Raw genomic sequence first — 14805 nt, 5'->3', positions numbered from 1 at the left:
GCAATGACCGATCAGAATATTAAGGAATTTCGACTAATACTTCAGAGGCAAGAGAATTCCATTGCCAACTTGAGCACTCACTTCGAGTCTTTTCTGGGCTCACAGGAGTGAAGTAAGAATCTTCAGATGGAATTTGCAATGTGTTCATGATTTTAACAACAACTGAGTTCAATGGAAACAGTGGATCAATAATATTCTTTTCAGAGTCGATTATATTTTTTTAAATGTGCAACAATAATATCCTTGGTTAATCATATGTTCAAAATTAGGTTTAAACTGAACATGTAAACCCTGCCTAATACCATATATAGAAAAGACAATAATGTATCTTGATATATACGAAGGCAATAATGTATATGGATACATAAGGATTTTGTGGATTTTTTAAACCATTTTTATTTTGAAAATAAAAATTAGATCATTTTTGGATTAGTGTGTTATGTGTGTTAATTTTTTCTGTATCGTTTCAATTTTATCAAATATTTACAAAGAGATTTGATTTTTTAAACAATTTATAGGTAGAGAAAGTTTCACCATAACTTATAATTATTACATCAGTAGTCAAATTAGAGTTGATATGTGTCTTTTTTTAAATAAAAATAAAATATTCTCTAAATAAAATAGAAAAGAAAAGTAACCGATAATTAAAATGAATATACTATAAATATTTAGTTAGTAAACCATATGACTTAATAAATTTAAATGGTATTTTTGGCACATTTATTTATGAAAATAATGGAAATTAGGAAAAAATGAAGGTCAAAAGTCACAGGTTGCATGCGAGGAGGAAAATAAAGGAAAATAATAAAAAATAAGAAAATAGAAACCTTATTGATAAAAACACTTCTGAGAATCAGTTTGAAAGTTTTTTCAGGTCACTAGGAATAAGTGGAACAAGTGGACCGGCCTTCTTTTTGAATGATACAACCCAGCAGCAGTAGCAGCTACAGTATCTCTCGTTGACCTATCTGACCCATATGACCCCCACTTAAGTACCTCCGTATTCACCAAAGGTAAAGTCTATTGCGAAAGGTTCAAAAAATATTAAAAACAATATTTTAATATTTTATATAATAAAATATTCAATATAATTTATCAATAAAATATAATAAGATAAATTAATAATTTAATATTGAAATAGAATTTTGTAATATATATTTTCTATTTTTAAATTTGACTTTTCACTCTAATGAACAAATTTGATCCTCTAAATTTATATTAAATGCGTGTTTAACATACATCTATATAGATATATTTTTCACACTAAAGAACTTTTACAATTAATGTGATTTATATGTTGATCTCTTTAACTAATTTGGACAAATTAGAAATCGTTTGTGCATTGAGCGCAGGTATTCATCCATTTCAACTTCTCATCCCATAAATATAAACGTGTATTATTATATTTTAATATTTCACACCGATATACACAGAGATTTTTCACAGCCCGTTGCCATGGACGTAAGTAAGTGAAAAAAGATTCAGAATTTTTAAAGCCTATACCAACATACATATCTGAAACGTGTTTCTGAGTTTCTTATATGAACTGCATTATACCACAGCTACCTTAAATGCATCATCTGAAGAAACAAGCGTTCGCTATCCACCGAATCATGTGTGGAATACACAATGCCGAGATTTATGTGTCAAATCCAGTCACGAGTGGACTTCAAGAACGACGTAGTATGCCACAGTGATTGGCAAAGAAACAAGCATGCCAAATATGACCCTGTAATCAAGATCATGCATTAGCCATTGCCAAAAATATAATTTCATTTGAAATTTTAACTTAATCATGAGCTTGATCTTACGCTGTGCTCAGAATATCTGAGTGTAAATCGTAATCTTTTTTTTTTTTTTCAAAAGAAAAAAGCAGGATGTAATTATATTAAGATGATATAATTGTTCAGATACAGTTGTCTCCGTGGAGACATAATACTGAAGGCTGATCCCTTATAACAGAAAACCAGCTGCTGTTACAACATCAGTCTAATGAGAGATGTATTTGCCGAATTGAAAACATATTAGGAGTAACACATATGAGCCGTAAGTGAGGCAAAAAGAGACAGCCTGATAAAAAGGAGGAGCTACGCCGAGGAGGGCATAAATCCTAAAATGGAAACCAAGATTGATTGCAGAGGCGTGATGGAGTTCTGGAAAATACGGTGATTCCGCCAAGTCCAGATGTGCCAGCATGTTAAAATGAAGAGTGCGCGCCAGGAGGGCCGTTGTGTGCTCCACCAAAGGAAGGCGTCCAGAACAGAAGGAAAGGAGCGATGCGTAAAACCATGAGAGAGAGAGAGCTCATACCAAATTGATGAGGAGACTGTACAGTCAAAAAACATGTGGAAGTTTGATTCAGGATGAGCTGAGCAAAGAGAACACCTGCTCGGACCATGCCAACCTTTTCTCTGGAGAACCTCCCAGGTGAGGTTCTTGTTGGAGAAAAGGAGCCAAGAGAAGAGGATCGCCTTGAGGGGGCAGGGGGCTTTCCATAGCTTGATAGGAAAGATGGGGAGATGAGGCGGGAGGGTAGAAGAAATGAGGGAGTAGATATTTTTGACAGTGAGAGGAAGGGAAGGTTTCGGAAAGGACCAGACCAACTCGTCAATGGTGCCCGAATGTGTGAAAGCTATGCGAGAGAAGCTGTTTATAGCAGATTGCCATAGGGGGTGGAGGGGAGGGGGAATGGCGAGTTGGTGATGATTTTTCCAGATGGGCTGGTTGGAGTGCCATGAATCTATAAGCCTGCTCCATGTAAAAAGGCCAATGGAATGAAAGAAGGCAAGGAGAGCAGGGGGAATAAAGGACTCAAGGCTGTGTTGAGTGGGGTCAAAACAGATGAGTACCTTCATACCATTGGCAATGGACCATCTAAGATTCAGCAGAAAAAAAGATTGAATCTTCCTGAAATTCAACCAAATGGTGGAGCCATTTTTGATACCAATGGAGGAGCGCCTGTGCCAAAAAGAGATATTTCGCCCCTTTAGATATTTTTGTCTGATGAAGGAGCTCCAAGGATTGCTGCCATATATGCCTCGGTGTAGGGATTTGCAAAGAAGCGCCCTTCCAAAGGACCTTAAGTGCAGGAGGCCCCAACCGCCAGTTTTCCTTGGCCTGGTGATGGAGTCCATATTGACCAGGTGAAGCTTGGAATGAGATGAGCGACCTCCCCACAAATAATTTGCAGCAAGAGTCTTCATTCTATTTGTGACTGTTGCAGGCAGAATGAATAGATGACTCCAAAAGACGGCAAGTTGATTGAGCACAGATTGCACCAATATGAATCTGCCAGCGAGAGAGAGGAAGCGGTGTTCCCATTTTGAAATTTTGCAGTAGAAACGGTCAACAATCCATATCCAGTCACAGATGCGGTAACCTTTGGGTTTTAACCGGAATCCAAGATAAGTAAAGCCTTCCTTAAGCAGCGCTAGGTTGATGCCGAAACTGTCAGCAATCCATTGAGCGATATGAAGGTTGGTGTCATTATGATATAGGACGGTCTTTGTTTTATTGATAGCCAGGCCCGTGGCCAAGTGAAACTTCTGAAGAATATCAAAGAGGCACACCCACGTGGATTTGCAGAGAATGGCAAAGATCAGAATATCATCGACGAATAAATTATGCGAGAGAAAGATATCCTTGCACATCCTGATAGGTTTGCATCTACCGTCGGAGACCGCTGAGTTAATGCGTGAGCTAAGACAGTTCATAACCAGTATGAAAAGAAGGGGGGAGAGGGAGCCCCCTCTCAGCTTTGAAGAATGGCGTGGGCTCTCCATTGATGATGACCGAGAAATTGACGCTCTCAACGCAAGCCATAATCCAGCTGATTCCCTGTGCATGTAAACCGATCCTTGCTAGTAGGACCCTGAGAAAGCCCCAATCCACACAGTCGAAGGCCTTTTGAAGGTCAATCTTGAGCGCGGCAGCATTTGTATTTTTGGAGTAAATGGAATAGAGGCATTCTTGTGCCATGGCCACAGCATCAAGAATGAGCCTATTCCTTGAGGCAACGCTGCCTGCAATAGTCAGAAATATATGCATCATTTTGTTACAGATTATAAAACATTTTTTTCACTATTAATTTCTTCCAAAATTATAGTGATTTCGAAACAATTTTTTTTCATTTTTGTCTTAAAATTACAATGACTTAGAAATTATTTCTTTCCTTTCTGCATCAAAATTATAAAGACTTTTGAACTTTTTTCTCTTTTTTATCACAGAAATAAAATTTTAAATAATCTCAATTAACTGTTTCTTTCCTAAATTCCAATATAACAATAATATTTATCCATACAATACTATTAAACATTTTCAATGGCTCAGAATTTTATGTGGTCAAAAGGAAAAAAAACAAGAGAGGTATACCTGCACAATGGACAGATGCCACACAGTTCCTCGAAGACCAGTTGCAATTGAAGCGATGCCCATGAAATCTGGTCCAGCGAGAAAACGCATAAGCATCGCTAACAATGCAAGAGATGTTCCACATGCAATGATTCTGGGTTGCAGCGCCATGAATAACCCTGCAATTTAACACAATTAGAATTATTAACTAGATTTGGTTTTCTAATTCATACCCTAATATTATAGAAAGTAACTACTTAATTATACACCAACTAAATATGATACTTCACCACCGATTTTATATGCTTTGGTCTGAACTTTTTCCCCTACAATAAAGGTTTTAAAGTTATTGGCAGTTATTTGTACAGATATAAATTACCCACTTCCCAATGAGCCAACCACAACAAAACCACCTTGTTCCTGTGATAGGCCTCTGCCTGGGATTAACACAGACTTAAAGATATTAAACAAAAAGTAATGCTTTGGTCTGAACATTTTCCCCTCTAATCACGGTTTTAAAGTTATTGGCAGTTATTTGTACAAATATAAATTACCCACTTCCCAATGGCCACAACCAAAACCTTGTTCTTTTGAGAGGCTTCTGCCAGGGATTAGCACAAACTTAAAGATATTAAACAAAAAGTAATTAGGACTAGCATATTTTTGTGTGTTGGTTTAAGAAAGAAGAATTAGCCCAAGGATGGATTCAGACCACTGCCGAAAAATACAACATAATAGATTATAAAAAAAATACAACATAATAGATTATAAAAGATTAAGTAAATTATATAATTTATTAAGTTTAATAAATTTATTTTTTTATTAATAATGTTTTAAAATATATTATATAAATTGGAATAATTAAGGGTTAACTTAATTGGTTTAAGGGTTGACTTAAATGGTTTAGAGTTGAAGTTTTTGATATTGTTGTTAGTTATTGTTGATTAATGGTTTTATTCTCTTCGATTCCCTTAGGGCAGAGCTCCTTAATGAGGCTCACTATTTTCATAATTTATCATCAACAAAATATGGAGACACACTCCAAAATTTCCATGCTTTTCTTTGCTTCCCTTGGGGTTGGGCTCCTTAATGAGGGCCCACTATGTTCATAGTTTACCATCCACAAAATGTAGAAAAATGGTCCTAAATTTCCATGCTTCTATTTGATTCCCTTAGAGCATGACTCCTTAATGAGAACCCACTATTTACATAGTTTACCATCCACAAAATATGAAGAAATACTTAAACAATGAATAATTATATAAATTGAAATATTTTTAAAATAAAAATATAAATGTAAAATTATATAATTTTTAATTTTTATAAAAAATAAACTATATTATATATATATATATATATATAACATCTTTCAATACTGGCATAATTTTACATAACTAGAAGTTTTCAAATGAAATACCAAAAGAAATTTAATTTTTTTTTTTAAATCCGCTAAAAAATCAAATTACTATAAAAACAAATTATATTAAAAATAAAGAAAGTAAATAAAACCTAATACTTAAATTCACACATAAAAATAAAATATTATAATACTTCTTGATTCTAAATTTACACATAAATATTTATTTAATAAAATTAGAAAATAATTAATTTATATTTTGTTTTTTTAATTGTTTAATTTTATAATTATATATATATATATATGTTAAATATAATTTTTTATATACCAGAGATTAGTAACATAAAAATATTGTTTAAAACAAATGATATATATATATATATAAACTTCTCTATCCGTGTATATATATATATATATATATATATATATATATATATATATACACACGGATAGAGAAGTTTATATATATATAGAAGTTTATATATATATAAACGGATAGAGAAGTTGCTTCAGAAGGAACTTACCTAGACTAAACATTGCCATTCCCAATCCAGCGTTTGACAGAATTGTGACCGAACCTTGCACCATTGGAGGTAGTCCAACATGCAACCTGCAAAATGCTTTATACATCTTTATCAAACCAACGTTATTGTTGTTCAAATCCATAATGATGGGGAAAACTGAAAAAAATCCTAGTATGCCATGCTAGGAACGAAGTTGCTAACATATATATTTTTGCTCTACATTTAACACAAATCTATATGTCTTGTGCCTCACAGATTACATAATTCTGTATATAGGGGTTGATAACGAAAATTGACCTTGCTGAAATGAGTGCCCATATCATTCCTATTACGCTTGAATAGGAGTTGGGATTACAGAGAAGCTTACGCCCAACCATGCCTAATATTATTCTCATCACTGCAGCTGCATGTGGAGAGTTTGGTTCAGATAGATCTTTCCCATCAGATTTATCAACCTTTATAGCTATAAGAGCTGGTGTAGCTTTTGAGATAGATTCTGGAAGCTTATGATCCTCTTTTTCAATTACAAAATCTCCATCCCCCATGGGTAGTTTATGTTCAGAACTAAAATCTCTGTAAACACTAACTTCTTTATGTAGCTGCTCCGGGTCGGTTATGACTGCACTACAATTAGGTTAAGACATTAACTTCGATATAAATAACTTCAAACAGTTCCACCAATAGTTGCTATGGCAAAGTGTTTTAAATAAACTTTCAGAGATATACTTGCCTTCAGAGAGTAAAGAACTTTCACAGCTCCAAACAAACTTCTGAACCTCCTTTGCACATTCATCTTCAAGGTCAGGGCGATAATTAGTTGCAGAGGGGGAAGCCATCTTTCTCAGCTGCACTGCATTGTGGGGAGTAATGGTTAAGCTGTCATCAGAAAAAATGCCTTCACTCGGAGTAATTGGTGTTTTTTCTGATACCATTTCTCTTGTAATTTTGTAGCTGGAATCCATAGGACATTGCAGGTTTCTGGAGGAATGAACAGATTTATATGCCATGTCCAAATCTGAGTGAGTCATGGCCATTATTGGCATCAAATGCAGTGAATTTGAAATTTGAAGTCTTTGAGATGATGCAGCAGAGTTAAATCGCTGTGAAAATGACGAGGAAGATGATTTTCTGACTACAACATGTATCCTTTCATTGTCTGCATCCACCTGGGCATCTCTTGACAGACTTGAATTTTCTCTTTCCTTAAGAATGGAAGGTACATTATCATGCAACATTTTAGCACTTCTGTACTCATATAGAAATAACAAAATAGTATACCAGATAATAGATTGCAGAACAACTGTTTGTACCATCAAATTTTCTGCTGAATCCCCATACATGGCCTTTAAAATTGGGATTCCCATGACTAGAGTATTAGGCAATGTAGATAATGAGAAGAGTGTGATGACCCAATCCAAGCTTCCTCTATGTGACCACTTAGCCCACAAGCCCAGAACCAAAAGTGCCATGGCTTTAGATACCACATCAGCAGCAATGAAAGTAAAATTCAACTTGTAAGGGTTGGTCCTGGATATAAACTCAAATGACAGTAGAGGGACAGCAAATACAGCCACAAACTTATTGATCCCTGCACATTGCTCGGGACTGAATACCTTCCACCATTTTACAGATCCATAAGCAAAGAACATTGTCACATACAGGGGAACAACAGCACTGATTACAGTGTATAAATCCTTCCAAGTTATCATCCTTGCCACAGAAGGACTTGGATTTTGATGTGAGTATTTTGGTAGATTGTCCTGATTTCAATTCCACTTGATATTATGTAGCCTCACATTGATCTCACTTCCAGCCATTCTGCTATTGAATACAAACACTGCATAATGCCATCCCAGCAATTGGGTTCAAGTCTCTCCGAGAATCAATGAAGGGAATAGCCACCTAGATCAAGAATCTGACAAAAGGACCACATTGCTATTACAACCGTGGTCATCGCTTCCACATTTGACTGGTTACCACTACATAGGAATCAACGGCCTGGGATAACGTGCTCTCATTTCACTCCTTTTCCCATTATGTTTTTGGTACGATTTGTGAAAAGATGTCCACTCATGTCACTCCTTTTTCCTATTATATATATTTTTTATTTTAGTAAAATATTTTAAAATCACATAGATAGTAACTAAGTCACACAAAATAGATAACTTGTATTTATTTAAAAATTTACTAAAAATTAAATCACTATAAACTATAACATTGCTAATTAATAATGGTTAAGAGCATGTGTTTCTAGTAAGAGGTCACATGTTCAAAATCAGGGATAGAGTATGTATGTTATAGTAAACGTAGACTTAGCAGTGAAATCGCTACCCAAAATAGATCCCTTGTCTATTTCCCCAAAATAGATCTCTTGTCCCCGAAACAAGGAAATCTCATACACCAATTTGATGTCTAGCTTAATAGTGACTTTGAAATTAAAATAATAATAACAACTCTAAACAAAATCTGATTTTTAAATCAACCCAATAATAAAAAATCACTACAAAATATGCAATTTCAGATATATGGAAGTTGCCAGATTCCGGGAGAGATCGCCGCAAAACTAAGGCGATATGAATGCAAATTATCAAATGCCGACAGCTAGGGCCGTAGTATATGCCTTCTCCTCCTGTAATTTATTGAAGATTGAGTGTGGTTTCCTTCCCTGCAAATATATCTTGAGTTGTCGATTTTCAATTGATTGGGCAGATTAGGTTTTCAACACATTCAATTGCAGCTTTTGTAACGTGTTGTTCCAGCTTTTTATTGTTTGGTTTTCTCTCCACATAGAACCCATGAGGTCATTGCTGATTCTGATGGTTCCCTGTACAGATACAGTGAGATATTATCACCAGAAAGGTGACATAATCCATCAATAAGTCAATCGACACAAATGGTTAGGTTTTCTTTTGGGAGGTATTTCCAAGTTTAGTACAACTGAGAAGCAATTTTGTTACAATTAACATAACAGTACTGCTAAAACATTATTATCGTAATATTGTTTTAAGTTTTATTGATTCTGACATAAATTGTGTTTCACGTTGAATATAATTTTTGGTTAGATTGTAAATTTTTGTGTTTTAAATTATACTTTTGAATAAAAAAAAATTAGAGAATTTAAATTATGTAAATGTTATAGCATAAATTTATAATTTTAATAATAAAATGGATTTGAAAATGTTTTAAAAAATAAAAAATAAAAAAAATAAATAATTATAAACAATTAATTATTTTCAAAGTTTTATTCAGAGTTAGAATTATTATTAACTAAAACAAATAATATGGGAGTCAATTGTTGAATTGAGGCTTCTCCATAACATATATTGAGAAGATTTTCTGTGTAAATTACATTTAGAAAAACTTTTGTGTACGCAACCAACTAGTGTGGTTTATCGTCAGGACAAGTTGAGGATTCAGATCATGGCTGCCAATTATATAGGGAGAGCAAATCCTCCAAATGGCTAGGTTGATTGGGTTGACCATCAATGGCTATCTAAACATATTAATAAGTCAAAGGTAATAGAATAAATAACCACTTGTAATGTATTAGTTATTCAATTTTATCAATATTAATATATTTTACTTAGGTTAATAAATGATGAGGCTGAGGAATTGTCTCGATGGCCAAAAGTGGCTAGAATGGCGTAAAAAGAATTCAAAAAATCATGCCCTAACATTGTTTGAATCATGTTTTTGATGGTGGAAATGGTTTCAGCACCATCAAAAACCTCTAGGGCACCCAAAATATTGAAGATTAACAGCTATAACTATGATTTAGAAAAATTGCTGAATTTTATCAAAATATAGCCGGAATTTCTACGATTTTCCGGTCAAAAAAGCAGTCTAGTTAGACTATAATATGTCATAGATTAAAAAAAAAAAAACAGTTTTACATTTTGGTTTTTTTAGTTTGGTAATACTTTTTTTAGCTAAATTATAGTTTTATGTTAACAGCTCCGACAAACAAGGAACTCTAGCAATCAATTTGTTTATTAGCCACTATTAGTTTAGCGTTGAGTAATGCAAGATTTAACTTCGAAAAACAAATATTTATTTTTCAATATGTTATAATTTTTAGATATTTATCCAGTGATTTTTCATTTTTGAAAATCACCCAAAATTAAAAGGTGTAGTCTAACTTGTAAACAAAATAGCCTTTTTCACTGGAATTCACCCAAATGTGGCAATACAATTTTAAAATTTTTTGTTGTTTAAAATAGATTTTTGAATGCATAAATGGATTTAGCACCTTAAAAAAACCCATGGGGCACTCCAATTATGCAAATTAAACTCAAATTTTTAAAAATTTCAATTTTGATTAAAATTAACCAGAAAAATAGTGGTGAAAAAGGCCATTTAGTCTATAAGTTAGACGAAGCCTCCTTCAAAATAGCTCATACTCACTTACTACCCACCATAGTTTTAAGCAAATGTTTAAATAAAAAATGGATAGGAACAAGATGTAAATAAATATATTTAAGAGGAGTTAGTGCCCATCATTAATTATGTGTTCTTTAGCACTTTACTAAGTAAGAGAGTAAAAATGTAAATGTGCAATTGTGGTTACTACCCACCAAATTATATGCACTTAGTAGGCAATTAAATTTTCCCCCTAATATATATCAGTTTAATTTTTCCAAAAGCATAATTTGTAACTTAAATGATAAACATGGTTAAAATGTATTTTTGAATACATAAAATAGATTTAATTTCTTAATTTTTTAAAAATAAAATTAAGTAAATCTACCTTTCAACTTATATTTTAAGTAAAATTATCCCAAACAGATATACCAAAAAAACCATATATATAAGTTAAATTATCCCAAACAAATATATATCCAAAAAAACCATACATATAGATATATATATCCCCAAAAAAAACTAAAACATACTATGTTTAAAATGAGACACCCATAAAAAAACAAGCTCAAAATTCTCTACGGCGTCTCGCCGAGAACAATAAAGTTAATCATTTTCGTATACTTGAATTTTGAGTGTTCCGTTTGGAGTCCGCTCGGCAGGCACCGTGGAATCCGGATTTGTTTCACCCTCCGACAATGTGACAGGAAATTTGCTGCAATGTTTACACAGCCGGGGCAAAAATACAAATTAATTTTACATGTATGAATTTTAAATTAATATAAGAATTAAAATATAATTATTTATCCTAAAGTGCTATTGCTTTTAATAATGTGACCATTTTACTCTTTGCTGGTTCAGGAGATTATAAATCAGACATTATACAATTTAGTAAATTTAAAAAATCCTGAAGTTCGCCAACTCAACGTGTTTTTGTCGATAAAGATATTAGGTGAACGACTGATTTATTTTACAGTTAATAATGATCGTCCGTGAACGACTTTTATATATTACAGGTGGGAAACTACACGTAGCATTTCAGCGAGTTGGCCCATATGTGTATGTCTATTTTTTTTATTTTATATGAATGAATAATATTTTATGTTTATAAGACTAAAAATATTTTATGGGAATATCAATTTCTTTGTTTTTTGTCTTTTGCAATTTAATCATTTTTTTACTTAAATTGATGATGAGCTTAATTAACTTTCTAAGAGTATCTTCACTGAAAATATAATGCCAAGGAATTGATGCTAACATACTGCCATAACTATCTCTCATGTCTCTGAAAGCATCACATTCTAAAATGCAAAAAGTGCACACTCTTTCTTCCCAAGCATCTTTAGATCTCTTCCACTTCACACAACCATTGACGTGAGTTAGTTCTTAATTGAGCAATAAGAATATTTGTTCTCCAAGGAATGCTAACTTCAATGTACTCTTTTTGTCCCAGATCACAAGTCTAATTGAATTCTTCTTTCTACCCAACTCTTTCTCCCGTATAAGCTTACCAAACTTTTCCATAATAAAATTCTTTGACACCTTGTTATTTGTGGGACATGCATTGAGGTAATATTCTATTTTTGCATCTATTTGTTATTTTGTCTCATCCATGATTTCTTTCTTTCGCTCATGCCTTCATTGAGTATAACTTTCAGCCATCTCCCTACGCCCATTTGCTCAATTCTTTGAATATTGTTTTTTAAGTGGATGTTTATAATTTTCTTTATTTTATGTATATGGTTTTGAATATCGTTTTATAGGGCCATGCTTATTATAAAATTTAAATTTAGATAAGGTTGTTGTTGTTTTTTTTTTTTTTTTTTTTTTAAAATTAAAATTTTATTATTATTAGCACAATCATATTAGTAAATGTGGTTGATATAGGCAGATTATTATAAAATTTAAATTTAGATAAGGTGGTTGTTGTTGTTGTTGTTTTTTTTTTTTTTTTTTTTAAATTAAAATTTTATTATTATTAGCACAATCATATTAGTAAATGTGGTTGATATAGGCAGATTATTATCATGTGTAAAAGCTCGTTGACATATAAAAGGTGGAATAAATTTTAAACTAAGATAAGGTTGAGGTAGTTGTTGTTGTTTTTTTTTTAAATAATTTTTTTTATTATTAATTATTAGCACAATCATATTAGTAAATGTGGTTGATATAGGTAGATTATTATCATTTGTAAAAGCCTATTGACATATAAAAGGTGGAAAATAACGCCAATTAGAGTATATCAACCACATTTACCAATGTGGTTATGGGAGAGAGGGAGACGTCAATTAGAGTATATCAACCACATTTACCAATGTGGTTATGAGAGAGAGAGACAAACACACTATTGATTTCTTCTCATGTACATTCAGTCTTCCATGTTGACAAGATCTTAGTTAATACTATTTTACTAGAGTAATGAAAAACAGAAAGTCATACTAGAAACAATCTTGTAAACAAGGATTATGCAACTAAGAAAGAAAAAAGGAAAGTCAGAGTAGAACTAGCATAGATCCATCTTAAGTACAGATCTAACATGAATTTTCTTCACGTGCAAACTTCTTTAGAATGCAAAATACAATGTGTTATTTTTCATTGTTTAAATTATATTTCTGAATATATGACCAACTAAATCTTTTAACCATAAAACTTATTTTTTTATAGAATTAAACATCTTACTCATGCATTTTTTTACTTTTAATTACTTTACAACATATTCATTTTTTTATAGCCTGACATTTTTTTTAAGGGGAACCCACTTACAAAAAAAACTTACACATCCCCTCATACTGGACTGTAGAATGAGCCTCTCAACTCAATTAGAAACAATCTTGTAAACAAGGATTAAACATCTAAGAAATTACACATCCCCTCATACTAGACTGTAGAATGAGCCTCTCAGCTTAATTAGAAACAATCTTGTAAACAAGGATTAAACATCTAAGAAATTGGGCAAGCACTGAGTGCCTCATCAAATAAAAGAACCTACCAATGGAATGTAGAAACACCCACATATATTCATGTGCCTCATCAAACAGAAGAACCTACCAATGGAATGTAGAAACACCCACATATATTCAAGTGTTGAGGACGACACTTTTTTGAATGGAAGATACATGTTAAGCCCTACATAAGACCCTTATTTATTCATGTATATTGAGTGATTACATTTCTATAGTTATAATGCTATGTAGAATAAAACATTTCATGATTTCATTTTATTATAACTTTATAAATTTTCTCTCTTTCTCTCTCTCACACACACACATATAAAGGAGGCATAGTCTTAAGATCATAAAATCTTGTCTTATACATTGTATTCATTGTAAAAGGAAGTTTCCCCTTGAAGTGGGCTATAATTATTGATTTCTTATATTATTAAACTCCAAGATTCATAACATTGTTTTTAAAATTGATAATTTCCCATTTAACTTATTTCTTTCATAACTTCATTAATAATTTGGGGGTTGAATTACAAAATAACAATGTAAGTAATGGAGAAATTAAGTGATCACATAATTATCATATTGCAATTTGTATGAGTGCTACCATAAATCTCAATAATACACATACATAGAGCTTTTAGCTAGAGTCCAATTCCACCTAACTCTTGCAAAAGGATATACTTCAGAAATGATGTCTATGAAATAAGAGGCCATCTAAAATCTGTAAGGATCATTTTGAGAAGAGTCTCCAACTATGGTTATCACAACTAAGATTTTATTAGAAATAATGGATCCCATTTGAAAGTTGATTCTTTATGGACTATCTTGTGTATCAATGGGCTTAAGATTCATTTTCTCCATATAATCTACTAAGCATGGAAGTATCATATCTAAAAGTTTCTTAAAGAAGTTGAGTTGGGATATATTGAGTTCTTAACTATATCCACCATTTACTTGTCTCCTTTGGATTATATTTGGCCTTATTGAATTCTCCCACCCCATCAATGATCAATACTAACGCAAGTTGTACAAAATTGTAGTATTCCTCAGAATCATTGCTTGAAAATAAGCATTATAAAACTTCCTACTTTGTTGACTATAGCTCTATTTTCCAAGTTTATATAATCAATAATTCATTTTACCATTTCAATGTAGGGTAATATAGTCTATCTAGTTGCTACATTATGAAGGTAAAACCTCTAAATTTTCTCATAATCCGTACAGGTGTAGATCTTCTCCATCTCCTTGTATTCCAAAAGGTAAAGAGTAT

The 14805-nt window shown here is 32.4% G+C and overlaps 1 protein-coding gene across 1 annotated transcript; it reads right to left on the bottom strand.

The window, feature by feature from the left end:
* Positions 1-1656: 1656 nt before the first annotated feature.
* LOC149228112 (putative auxin efflux carrier component 8) lies at positions 1657-8101 on the bottom strand. The gene is made up of 8 exons (XM_089380677.1): positions 6962-8101; positions 6529-6850; positions 6232-6317; positions 4372-4529; positions 3985-4022; positions 2405-2409; positions 1812-1845; positions 1657-1729 (listed from the first exon to the last, which is right to left on the bottom strand). Exons 1-8 carry the CDS (start codon positions 7938-7940, stop codon positions 1657-1659), a joined length of 1695 nt encoding a protein of 564 aa, XP_089236803.1. The 5' UTR covers positions 7941-8101.
* Positions 8102-14805: the final 6704 nt, after the last annotated feature.

This window comes from Pinus tabuliformis, chromosome J (assembly GCF_031772625.1).
Source record: "Pinus tabuliformis cultivar Carrire ecotype Pingquan chromosome J, CPIR1, whole genome shotgun sequence".
NCBI lineage: Eukaryota > Viridiplantae > Streptophyta > Pinopsida > Pinales > Pinaceae > Pinus > Pinus tabuliformis.
This window is presented reverse-complemented; position numbering and strand designations above follow the sequence as displayed.